At 43.6% G+C, this 12,961-nt stretch overlaps 1 protein-coding gene across 3 annotated transcripts in view; it reads left to right on the forward strand.

Annotated features, from left to right (window-relative positions):
• The first annotated feature begins 1,471 nt into the window (after positions 1 to 1,471).
• The window catches only part of KDM3B (lysine demethylase 3B), a 70,225-nt gene continuing 58,735 nt past the window's right edge, over positions 1,472 to 12,961 (forward strand). For 2 of the 3 annotated variants that reach the window (XR_009819237.1, XM_062002074.1), the window contains exon 1: positions 1,472 to 1,746. Coding sequence is in view for 1 of the 3 variants with exons in the window: in XM_062002074.1 (XP_061858058.1) it covers positions 1,576 to 1,746 (171 nt within the window). In the remaining 2 variants the exon portion in view is untranslated. Of the gene's footprint in view, positions 1,747 to 1,773; positions 2,068 to 12,961 lie in introns of those variants that run through there. The other variant, XM_062002075.1, reaches the window with a different exon arrangement.

Here is a 12,961-nt window from a genome sequence, read left to right on the forward strand (position 1 = left end):
GTTTGCTCTTAAGTTCTATGTAGTTCAAGACACTAAATGCAGACCCCCTTTCACAAATAGTCTTTTTAACTGTCTGTTGATGTAATCATCTGTCTTAGAATCTGTTCAGTATTTTATCCACATGCCACATCAGGACTAAACTTACACCGTAAAGAGTACAGATATGATTATCTGTATGAAATCATGAAATACGCCTCTGAGGACAGGCACATTGTCCAAACTAGTATCAGGCATTGCCTTACTCTTATCTCGGAACAGTAAATTATACCCCTCTAACCACAAAGTAACAAAGACTAAATGCTTCATCTACTTAAAGCAACATGGCACAATCATTTTGAATAAATTGAAGTAAGAGCAAGCAGCTTGCCTTTTTTGCTGCTAATTTGGTAGCAAATGTGACTAGTAGAGTAAGTAAACACTACATGAAGAAAACAAGTATGTATTCTTGTATTAAGTATCTAACCTGCTCCTCATTCCAATTTCTATCATTGCTACTGTGTCTGTATTGCACAAGCAGAAGAAAATAGAAAGTTGTGTTTCACTGAACTGTAGGATTCTCAAGTATGCTGTGTTTGTTTCAAGTATGTTGAAAAGGTGCAGGTGTAGAGCATTGCAGTATTCTACATGAGAACTGTTTAAATGGCTTCAAACTGAAAGAGGGTAAATATAGATAGTAGGAAGCTCTCCTTTGTGAGAGTGGTGTGGTGCTATAAGAGGTTGCTCAGAAAGGCCATCTCTGCCTCATCACTGAAGTGTTCCAAGGGCAGGTTCGATGTGCCTTGGAGCACCCTGGTCTGATAGAAGGTGACCCTGTCCATGGCATGGGAGTGGAATTGGATTATCTTTTAAGGTCCTTTCTAACCCAAACTATTTTGCAATTCTATGAAATGTATTGGCTAACCATGGCACATGCATCCAATTAAGGTAATGACTTTGTGTCTTATGTACCACCAAAATAAATGCCTTTTCCAAAAGCGCCTCACTGAATAGTGCCCAACCTGTGACATGCTGCTGCTGTTCTGTGGCCAACAGTATTTACTCGAGCCAACCTGAAATACTCAAAACCGCAAGTCAGACCCCACGTCTACAGCTCTGTTACACTGAGGTTTGTGTTTACCTCGAAATTTAGGTAAAAACTCCGTAATTTCTGTGCTAGCTTCAGATTTTGAACGTAGCGTTAAAGACGGGCCTCCTGCCACGGCTCCTCCCCGCCGACCGGCTACCCTGCCTCGCCGCGGGCCCGACCTTCCCTGCGCCCCCTCAGCCGCGAGACGGCTCCGCCGCCCTTCCGCGGCCGCCGCAGGCAGAGCCTCTTGCCGGGGCCGCGTCCGTGCCGGGCCCGCGCCGCAGCGCTGGGCCGCGCCGCCGCTCTGCCTCACGGCCGCCGGACGCGCGGGGCCGCGCGGAGCATGGTGGGGCAGAGGAAGGGGGGGGAGACTGTGCGAGCGAGGTGCATGCCGGGATCGGGGCGGGCGGCGCTCGGAGGCCCAGCGCGGGGCTGTCGCCTGCTCGGTGTCTCGGGGCGGCGGCTGGTGGGCTCGGGCCGACGGCGGAGGAGGCTTCTGCCCGGCGGGGATGGCGGACGCGACGGCCTCCCCCGTGGGGAAGCGGCTCCTGCTGCTGCTGGCGGCGGGGCCGGGCGAGGGCGAGGCGGTGGGGCCGGAGCCGGGGCCTGCGCTGCCCTCCCGGGCCTGGCGGAGCGGCACGGTGCGGGCCATGAGTGGAGCCGTGCCTCAGGACCTGGCGGTGAGGCCCCAGCGGCGAACGGGGCGGAGGGAGCCGGGGCGACGGGAAGCTTGCGCACAGGGACACCGCGGGTCGGGCCTTCCGCGTGGGCCGCGGCCTCCCGCTGCCGCGCAGGGCTCCGGGACGGGCGAGGCGGTGGCGCCGGGGCCCTGAGTCGCCGCCGGACGGTGTCGGTGACCTGCGGCTCCGCCCTGGGCCGCCGGGACGCGCTCCGGCCCGAGGAGTGGCGAGCCCGGCCTGCAGCGAATGCGGCGGCGGAGCGGCCCTGCGAGCTCCCGGGGCATGGGACACTTCAGGGTGGAGAGGGTCCGGTAGCTTCAGGTGTGATGGCTGGAAGTAACTTACCTGTAATAGAAATGCATCTGGGACGTTTCTGATTCTGATACGTCTGTATGCAACTTCTAAGTGTTGTAGATTCTTGGAGTTTTTGGTTTTTTGTTTTTTTCTGGGAAAGATGTTAAGTATTTTTGATTCACCTACGTGATGTTTCTTGTTTGAAGACATAATCATGAGTGAGGATTTTCTTTTTCTTTCTCTCATAGGTTTTGGTTATGACTGTAGGAATTTGAGCTTTGCGTTTAAACACACTTTAGCAACTTTAGTACTTGTTTGGTTTATTTCTAGTATAGTTCAGTGAGACGTTTGGGTGGAGATCTGAAAAAGAGTCCTTAAGAGATACTTGTTTGCAAGTATTTGCTATAAGTGATTGCATGATTTGGAGAACTCATAGCATGCTTCTGAGAACTGTGCTGTTAAAATGACCCATAGTAGAGGGAATGAGGTTCTCTGTGAAAAATTTTGTTAATTCTCTGTATGATTGGTTTCTCAAAAATTTTTTTAATGTTGGTATTATAAGTTCTTTGGGCTTCTTTGCAGAATTCCAACTTAGAAAGTGAGGGAAACTGCTCAACAGTGGTGCTGCTTTCTTTGACCTTGTTTTGGAACTGCAAGCAGGTTACCAGTAGCAAGTAGTAAGCTGGTTTTAGCTTTGCAAAGCCAGGTGGCCTGTCATCATGTGTCTGTGTTTGAAAGCTGTGGCGATGCACTCTAGCTGCTCCTTTATTTGTTTAAGGAGGAGGGGCAAGAAATAAACCAAAACAACAGTGAACCCATGCAGGAAGGGATCTTCAAAAGGAAAGTGCAACAAGTGTTCAAGGCTCTGTCTGAAATGTGGAAATGTGTTGGGGCCAAATAAGACCTGGTCTGGAGGGCTACTCTTGTAGCAGATTGCATTTGATGTGTATATCATCAGTACTCTTGCATTATGGAGTCATCCATCCCAATTATTAGTGTGATGTAATGAATTTTTGGTGTATGTGATCTTATTATGGTCTTGGTGGAAGTGGTATGGCTTTGGTGGAGTGGTATGGCTTTGTTTTTTTTTTTCAAATCTTGGTCCAGCAAAAGGCTGTCACTTATTTCCTAGTTAGTCATTGATGTCGAACCCTGTGACAGCTGTTAGATTACCCTGACAAAGTAAAAATCAGCTTCTGTGCTCGATAGTATGGGAAGAATAGGAATTTTTGGTATGTGAGTTCATCACTTTCATTCAGTATTGCAGTTCTCACACATTACCTTCCATCAGTAACCTTCCAGCTACCAGTTTCAGTGATGCAACTGTCATTAAACAGTATGTTATCCACATCTGTACAAGAATGGAATAATGCAAACTGTGTAAAATACTCAAAGCTGATTCTTCAGAGTTCTGTAGTGTGGAATATTTAGTGTTGTCATGGAACCTTCCATGCATAATGAACACTGCTTTGTTAACGACAGTGATGTACTATCACAAAAATAAGTCCTTTTAAACTCATTCTGCCAGAAAAAATGATGAGTTGGCACCAAGCAGTCAAGCACAGTTTAGGAAATGCTTCTCTAAGGTAATAATGTTGACTGGATCTGAAAAAGACCAGGAAAAAATCTATTCTGCTCTTTAGGTTACTTAAGTCTATACTTTTCCCTGGTGTCCTATAAGGGTGATTTCATTTACTAGCCCACAGTCTGATGTGGAACTTTTAGAAATACAACACTGCAGTCTACACCTTTCTAAGGCAGGAAACTCGGAAATAGACAAGAAGTATAGAATATAAAAGGTTTTCAGAACGCAGATGAAATAGTACACTTTTTGTTTTGATAGTGGAATTTTAGGAAACATACTTTTTCTGGTGGGATAAAGCCTCTGGAAAGGCTGGTTGTTTGACTGTTTTTTTTTTTCCTGTATAAATTTGATTATAGAGAGTAGCTCTTAAATACTCTTATTTTAATAAAATGTAGAATAATCTAATTATAGTTAGTCCACAAAAATCATGTGTCATTGTTGATCCTAGTTGTGCCATTTTCAGAGCACCTAGAAGAAATCCTGAGGAAAAAACTGTGCTGCATTGAGAAAACAGTTTTGCCTTTTCTAACTAGAAACAGATCTTAGCCTTTTTATCAAAATATCTATTAGGACAGACTCACGAAATACCTGCCAAGCTCAGTGTTGTCCTAATATTGTCAAAGGACATGTTAGGTGTTAACGGCAAAGTAATTCAATGTGCTGTATGCAGGACAGTACTGCTGCTGCTGTGGATGGAAGTGTGTGGGATGGCTATTTTAAAGCATAGGCAAGCGATACGAGCACTGTACAAGTTAGGGGGCCCTAGGATTGCTTTGGAATAATCCCCATGTGATACTTATGGTAGATGGTAGAGAAAGAATTGAATGGGTTTTTTCCCCCCCTTTATGGATAGTTAAGTTTTGTTACCCACAAGTTTTTTTATGTGTGTTTCCTACAGTAATATGCACATATAATTGAATGTATTCCGATGAGATTTTCACTTGTAGATAATATGTAGATGATACAGCTCAATGAAAATATAGAGTAATCTAAAGTATGTTATTCATAAGGGATTTCACTGAATAAAGGTGATATTTAAAAATCAGCAGAATGAACTTAATTTGCCTGGCAAGTATTAAAACTGTTTGAGTTAACCATAAATATCAGGACATTTCAACTAGTTTTTCTGACTAAGTCACATTTGAAAAGAATATCTTCCTATCTGAAGGCTATGCTGTTGTTGAGGGATACTGGAAGCTTTCAAGACTGGATTTAGATGTATATACTCTCAAGCCATTTTCGGATGCTACTTGAAAGTTGTCTTGACAGTAGAGAAGAGTGTGGGAAAATGTGCATTTGCTATCGGTTGTGGATGGAGTGTGCAGAGATTCTTGCCAGCTGTGCATATGTGTATGCTGCAGAATTTCAGTTCTCTCCATTTATGAACGAGTAGGGAGTTTGCAGAGGCTTTCAAACAGCAATTGTTGTGGAAAGAGGAGTTTGCAGTTAGGGACTCCATGGAATTGATGGGAAGGTTCACAACAAGCTGTGGTTGTAGAAGTATGGGATATCTAGATTTCTTTCTGTGACACTAATCATCATCATTTCTCTCTCTGCTGCAAAGATGATTGTATTCTTTGAATATTCTGTATGCATTTGCTTCTTGAAAGAGTATAGGGGGAGAATGGACCACAGGAAGTGGTTTAGGTGTTGTTTCATTCCCTGAATAATTTCTCCTATTGCTGCTGTTGGAGGCAAAATACTGTGTTGGTAAGACAAGTGGGCATGTCTTTAATGCATCTTGATGTAAAAGAGATGTTTAAGAACAAAGAGTGTGTTGAACATTTTAATAGTTTTTTACTTGCTTTGTGAATAAAAAACCAATTCCTGAAAGGAGAGTTGAGTGCAAAACTAGTGATGTATGTTTTGTCTACTTACTCTCTGATACTTAATTGGTGTCCTAAGTACAGCACTATGAGGGCCTGTTATGCCACAGTTTTGTTGGGGTTTTTTGTTTGGTTGGTTTTTTTTTCTGGTAGCCTTTTGTGGTAGTTTGACCCTGGCTAGATGCCAGGTGTCCACCACACTGCTCATCCCCCACCTCCTCAGCAAGCCAGGGAAGGGGAGAAAATAAGATGAGAATCTCGTGGGTTGAGATAAAAGCAGTTTAATAAAGAAACAGCAAAGCCGCGTGCAGGAAGCGAAGCAAAAGCAAGTAAAGCTGTTACTCTCTACTTCCCATCAGCAGCGATGTCCGGCCACCTTCTGAGAGGCAGGATTTCGGTACGTGTAGCTGTTGCTTTTGGAAGGCCAAAAATGAATCTCGCCTCCCCTTCCTGCTCCTCTCTGCCAGTTTATATTACTGAGCTGACGTCATATGGTATGGAATATCTCCTTGGTCAGCCTGGGTCAGCTGTTCTGGCCATGATTTCTCCCAGGATTGTGCCTGTTATAGACGAAAAAGTTGTCACATCCGTTTCCTTCTGTTAAGAGATTTATTAATCAAAGCTTGACACAAAAAAACATTTAGCAAGCGGTAAATGAGCAAAACAGCGCTGGGTGACCGGGGAAACATGGTAGTTCCGCCACGGCACACTTTGGCCTTCTATTACCCGCCTTATATAGGATCTCAATGCTGTCCACACGCCTGAACATAGTTCATGATTGGGTTCCGAAATGTCCAGCTTTTACATCGGAAATCTTCATTGGTCATCCTTAGGATTTAAAGTTCTTATTCCTGTGCATTTGCTGTAGATCGGATGTCCCGATATTCCCAATTTGGTCCTTATTCCTCTGCATTTGCTGTAGATCGGATGTCCCGATATTCCTAATTTGGACATTTTTGGGGTCCAGCAGTACTTCTGTTCCCTCTCGATTACTTATTTTTAAGCACTATCACAGTGTCGCCATAGCCCATTTTCACGGCCCACCCTTAGATATCTATAAAGAAACAGAACTGAGAGCTGACCATTCAGACACATATCTCTCTAAAACACTCCATGTTAAGTTTGTCACACCTAACACATATTTTTCTTAAACTCTTATTATTTTAATTTCTTCCTACTTTATACTATATTTATTATGATCAATAAACACTCTATATTATGATCAATACACACTTTATATTATGATCAATACACACTCTATATTATTTATTACAGTGCCCACCCACAGCTATTGGTGAAGGTGGGGGAAGGAATGCTGGAGGGACAGCCCTGATGCTGTGTGCGCAGTAGTCATAATATTGATATCAACAGTAAGCACAGCACTGCAAGAGCTGCTGTGGAAAATCACTAACATCCCAGACCCACTACACTTTTCTATCTGCCCACATGTGAAAGACATCTGTGCTGAAAAATTTGTATTCATATAGTGAACGTTGTCTTTTGCAAGTCCAGTGATTACTTTTCTCAGGGCTAATAGGTTAATGGCGGATTCTATAACCTTTTATAGTATTGAAATGAAAGGAGCAGGGATGATATGAGGGATATGGGATACCTCTGCATTTGTAGCTTATGTAAGTATGCGTGTTTTTGGTTTTTTGTTTTTTTTTTTTTAAGCTGATTTAGACTTTAGGAGGGCTAGCTTTGGTCTCTTCAAAGACCTGCTTGGAAGAATCTCATGGGCTAGGACTCTAGAAGATAGGGGTGTCCAAGAAAGCTGGTCAATCTTCCAGTATCAATTCTTTCAAGCACAAGATTGATATATCACCATGAGTGAAAAAATCCGTTAAAGAAGGTAAGAGGCCTTCATCGATGAACAAAGAGCTTCTGGAAAAAACTCAAATGGAAGAAGGACAAGGTGGTTATCAAGGAGAGTCAAGATGAATTCACCAAGGGGAAATCCTGTGTGACCAACCTGATAGCCTTCTGTGATGGTATAACTGGCTGACCAGATGAGGGGAAAGCAGTGGATGTCATCTGCCTTGACTTAAGCAAGACTTTTGTCACTGTCTCCCATAACATCCTCATTGGAAAGCTCATCAAGTGTGGCTTGGATGAGTGGATGGTGAGGTGGATTGAGAGCTGGCTGAATGACAGAGCCCAGAGGGTGGTGATCAATGGTGCTGAGTCCAATTGGAGGCCTGTGGCCAGTGGAGTTCCACTGAGGTCAGTTCTAGGGCCAGTCTTGTTCAACATCTTCTTCAACAGTCTGGATGAGGGGACAGAGTGTACCCTCAGCAAGTTGGCTGATGACACCAAACTGGGAGGACTGGCTGATTCCCCACAAGGCTGTGCTGCCATTCAGTGGGATCTCATCCAGCTTGAGATTTGGGCAGAGAGGAACCTCATGACATTCAACAAGGACAAGTGCAGAGTCCTGCATCTGGGGAGGAACAACCCCATGCACCAGTACAGGCTAGGTGTTGACCTGCTGGAGAGCAGCTCTGCAGAAGAAGACCTGGGAGTTTGGCTTGATAGCAAACTAACCATGAGCCAGCAATGTGCCTTCATGGCCAGGAAGGCCAATGGCATTCTGGGGGATATTAAGAGTGAGGCTAGCAGGTCAAAGGAAATTCTCCTTCCCTTCTACTCTGCCCTGCTGAGGCCACATCTGGAGTCCTGTGTCCATTTCTGGGCACCACAGCTCAAGGATGACAGGGAACTCTTGGGGAGAGTCCCATGGAGGGTGACCAAGATTATCAGGGGACTGGAGCATCTTCCTTAAGAGGAAAGGCTGTGAGATTTGGGACTCTGTGTAGCCTGGAGAAGACTGAGGGAGGACCTCATTAACAATGATAAGTACCTAAAGGGTGGATGTTGAGAGGATGAGGCCAATCTTTTTCCTGTGACAGGACACTAGAAGTTCTGCTTTAACATAAGGAAAAACTGGGCACAGACTGCCCAGAGAGGTTTTGTAGTCTTCTCTGGAGGTTTCCAAACCTGCCTGGATATGTTACTGTGCACCTTTATAGTGGTGAACCTGCTTTAGCAGGGCATTGGATTGGATGATATCTGGATGTCTCATCCAATCCCCACCAGTCTGTGATTCTGTGGGGGGGAAAAAAAAGAAAGAAAAATAGTCTTTGCTTCTTTCTTTGGCAGTGTAACTGCAGTAGAGGAAGCTCAGCGTGACTTGCAAAATTCTCAAAAGGGTCTTGACAGACATGAATTTGTTGTTACATTATAGATGAGGATAGGGTTAAGACTTGTGTCATATCTGTTGTCTCTGTGTCATACTCACCAAATGGTATGGGGCAGGGCAGGTGGTCGCTGTGGAAGGAATTAGTAGGACCGTTCTTGATGGTGGTGTTAGCAGGGCTGGCAGTGAGATTTGTAGGTGAAGGACTGTTCTTCCAAAATACAGGTCTTGGAGAAGCAACAGTAACAAAAGTTGTGTGACTGTGTGCCAGAGAGTCTTAGTAGCCTGCATGTATTTGACTAAACTCTTTGCAGAGTTGTCCTTACACAACACTGATTCCATGTCCACTGGATATCTTCTCACTCTGCCATCTTCCATCCGATAACCAAGACATTCCCAAGTTTCTATCTTTTTTTCCCTCCCCTTTTCCTTATTTGAGGATATAATTTGACACCTGGTAGCAATTACTGTATATTTGCAGGAGTTCTGGTTGAATTGCTTTATTCCTGAGGATTATGGAAATGCACACTTTGAGTGTTCACTGTGCCTGCCCTGGTTTTTATGTGGAGTTTACGATATTTTAAGGAGTGTCACACTACTGAACAGGTGCTATGCTGATCAACGTGGGTGCAGTAATTTCAGTACATCTTAAAACCTATTGTACTTAAACAAAATAATGTTTAGGGGTGTTAATGTCTAAGTAGAAGAACGGAAGCTTTTGATTGAAAAGGTAAGCTTCTCAGACTCAGCATTTCTCTGTCTTAGTATTTTACATTTGTGTCAATGAAAGAACAGCTGTACTGTACAAGGTCAGAGGTCTCCCCTCCCTCTGCCCCGTCCAGTCTTGTGCTACTCAGTGCATAAGCTGTGGAAGGAATCAAAATTGTTAAACCTTCCACCAGTGGTCTGCTAGATGGGAGTTTTCTGAAATGATTCTTAGCTGTAAAACAACACCCTGCATTACTGCTCTGTATTTGCATCAGTGAAGAGCTATAATACTTTTGCCCATCTGATAGTGAATGCTCTGTAGAGTTCACTGACTTATAAATGTGTATTAAAGAAATCTTTTACTAGAGTTAACCCATCTGCTTTATATTTAGTGGTAGTTGCATTTACAAGTTTAATTTGTTTGAAAAATTGTGGTGTTCTTGCATGTTAATAAGACTGTTCAGGTCCAGTTTTTGTATGTGAAACCTCAAAAGTTACTGTTATTGACAAAAGCTATATGCAGGAAGCTCCTGCTCCTGTGTTTGCATTTGTAGATCATTCTGCTTTTGAAGAAGTGAGAGTTCCAATTAGAGGCAGAAGCGAATTATTTGGTTTGACCTTTTTTAATATTGTTTTGCATTGTTGAAGTATAACATCAGAAACAAGAAGAAAAGGCTAAGGAAAAAAACACCTTTGGCAAGACCTCATATTTTTTTCCCATCATTGTCAAAACATAGCATATTTTGCTTTTGGTGCTTTATTTTATTGGATGGACAATGTTGACACGGTATGGACAGGAGTTGCTTTTTGCTGAATGAAGTGCCATAAGCTAGGAAAGCAGAAACCTTATGTTTTATGATATGTTTGGCAAATATGTAGTCACTTAATTTAGCTGAATTTTTAGTTGTGGCTACAGAAAACAGTAAACTTAGTAAGAGCTGTGCGAATAGAGTAAAATTTAGCAGGTTGAATACTAGTTTATGTCATAATTTAGATCTTTGTCGTGACACACTGATTGACATGTTTTTCTCTAGGGTGGTTGTATATGTCATGCTTAAAACCAGGAGATTGAGTCAGGTGTTGGTAAGGACAGCAGTTCATCACTGTTACTGACAGCATCTTTGAGTTACAAGTGGGGAGCTGGGAGTACATTTTGTCATTCAAATGCTTACAGAAAGTCAGGTTTTTGTAATATTCACACTAAGATGTTATTTCAGTTTTCAATGGAGAAGTTATTGATGGAGATATTAGAAGTTTAAAAGCTTTCTTTTGTTTGTTTATGCTTCTAGGTGTGACTGCAGGGCCCTGCCTGTTGCAGGAATTTCTGTGGAATACTAGTAGTTGTGAACTTTTATTTGTGTCAAGTGGAAAACATTATTTCATAGGAGATGAAAACACATACTATTGAATATGGAGCAACTTCTGCTTGAAATTCAAGTGATTATGAGAAAGTTGTTTGGATTTTTTGTCTTGAGTTATTACTGAGTTACCTATTTTCAAAACATTCTGGATGAAAAAGCTAGGCAAGTGTTTTAGTCAAATAATTGCTTCAAGAAATGTGTTTCATGCATTTAACTTCTTAAGGTACAAGTCAGATTTTTTTTTTTCCAGTAGGAAAGCAATCTTCTGCATGTAGTATTTTTATTCTCTGTTTTTTTGGTCAAGTTCTGTCTCCTGAGTAGCTCTTTTGTTTTGACTGATCTTGTTCTGTACTTCGGTGGATCCCTTAATTACTAATTAGACTGACTATTCTTTTTTTTTTTTTTCCTTCAAGATCTGTCTTGGGATTGTTCACATTTCCAAGGTTTTTCTGTAGATGTGTTGTGGCTTTTCTGTGTTTCCACTATGTGCTTGACATTTTTACAGAGTTCTCACTTGTTTTAACCAACTTCCCAGATTACAGTGGCTTAAAAATATTTCTGTATAGCCACAGAATGTTTTTATAGAAGTGTTTGGAGAAATGTCTTTCCAAGAAGACTTAGCTAGTGTAATCAAACTTTATGTATCATCTTTGCATTTCGTTGTGAATAGCTTTTCAATGTGGTCTTAAAATACAGTTGCTCACATAGTAACTTCTCTCGGTATTGTTAGTGCTCTCTAAATAGTCTTAGTGCTTCCAGTTTAATGGGTGGTTACAGCACCAAAACAAAACTCAGTTTTACCTCCGCGTACTTATTGTCCTGAGGTCATGTCGTGGTTCGGCCCAGCTAGCACAGCAGCACCACGACAGTCTCTCCCTTGGTGCCCCTATTCAACCCCACCCTTGTTAGGATGGCAGAGGCCCCAGCGAAATGGGAGTAAAAAGATAAGCAAGGTTGTTGTGTATTAAGACAAGGGCAGGGAGGGCTCACTGCCAATTACAGTTCCGGGCAAAACAGACTCCAGTACTTGACTTAGAGAGGAAAGTAGGAAAGTTTATTCTACAAGAAACAGAACAGAATAAAAGCAAAAAGGGAGTAGGATGATGAGAAAATTACAACCGGCACTTTAAGATCTCCCTCCCCTATCCCTGCCTTCTTCCTGGGCCAAGCTCACTGTTCCTGATAATCTCTACCTCCTCCCCCCTCAATGGCTCAGAGGGGCAGGGGATGTGGTCAGTCTCTCACAGATGGGCTCTGCCGCTTCTGTCTTCTCAGATGAGGACAACTCCTGGCATTCTTCCCCTGCTCCAACACGGGGTTCCTCCCCCAGGACACAGTCCTTAAACTTCCCTAGTATGGGTTGTTCCCAGCAGCTGCAACTTCTGCCGATACAGGGTCCCTCACACAGGACGCAGTTCATGGTGAATATCTCTGGTGTGGATTCTTTGCCACGGTTGCAGTTTCTGCAGTTACAGGGTCCCTCTCTCGGGACAAGGCCTCTTCTGGGCATAAGTTTAATGATCTGCTTTGTCATGAGTTCCTCCCCACAGTTACAGCTGTGGATATTGGGTCCCTTCCTCAGGACACGGCCTGCTCCGGCCATAGTGATAAAGGGTCCCTCCTTCAGGACACGACCTGCTCTGGCCATAGTTTTAAAGAAGAAAATCACTGCCCCTGTCTCGGGGTCTGCAGTGAAGTGATTGGGTCCCTCCCACAGGACACAGCCTCTTCCAGCCATAGTCACTGTCCCTGGCTCAGGGCCTTTAATGAAGTGAATCACTGCCCCTAGTACGGGGTCAGCTTTAGCAAAATGAGTCTCTACCGCTGATGCGGGGTCTTTAAAGAAATGAAAATAAATCTCAGCTACATCAGTCCTCTCTGTAGAATGCAGGGGAGTCTCTGCCCCAGCACACCTCGTCCTCTCTTTCATCACTGACCTTGGAGTCCGCATGGTTGTTTCTCTCGCTGTTCCTACTCCTTGCACCACCACCAGCCAGAAGAAAAAGAAGGGACAGAAGAAGGAAGAATCGGGAAGAAGATGGAGGAAGAAGCCTCCTCTTCCAGCCTGTTCTTAAAAAGTGATCGTGGAGGCGTCTAATTGACTCTACCCCAGAAGTGGGTCTGGCTCAGAGCTGGGGAGAGTTGTGAGCAGCTACTTACAGGAGTCATCTTTACAGCTCTTTCCCCCTTACCAGAAAAGGCTGTCATATCAAACCATGACAGGTCACTGTGCTTGTGACTCCAG

Source organism: Colius striatus, chromosome 9, assembly GCF_028858725.1.
Source record: "Colius striatus isolate bColStr4 chromosome 9, bColStr4.1.hap1, whole genome shotgun sequence".
Classification (NCBI taxonomy): domain Eukaryota; kingdom Metazoa; phylum Chordata; class Aves; order Coliiformes; family Coliidae; genus Colius; species Colius striatus.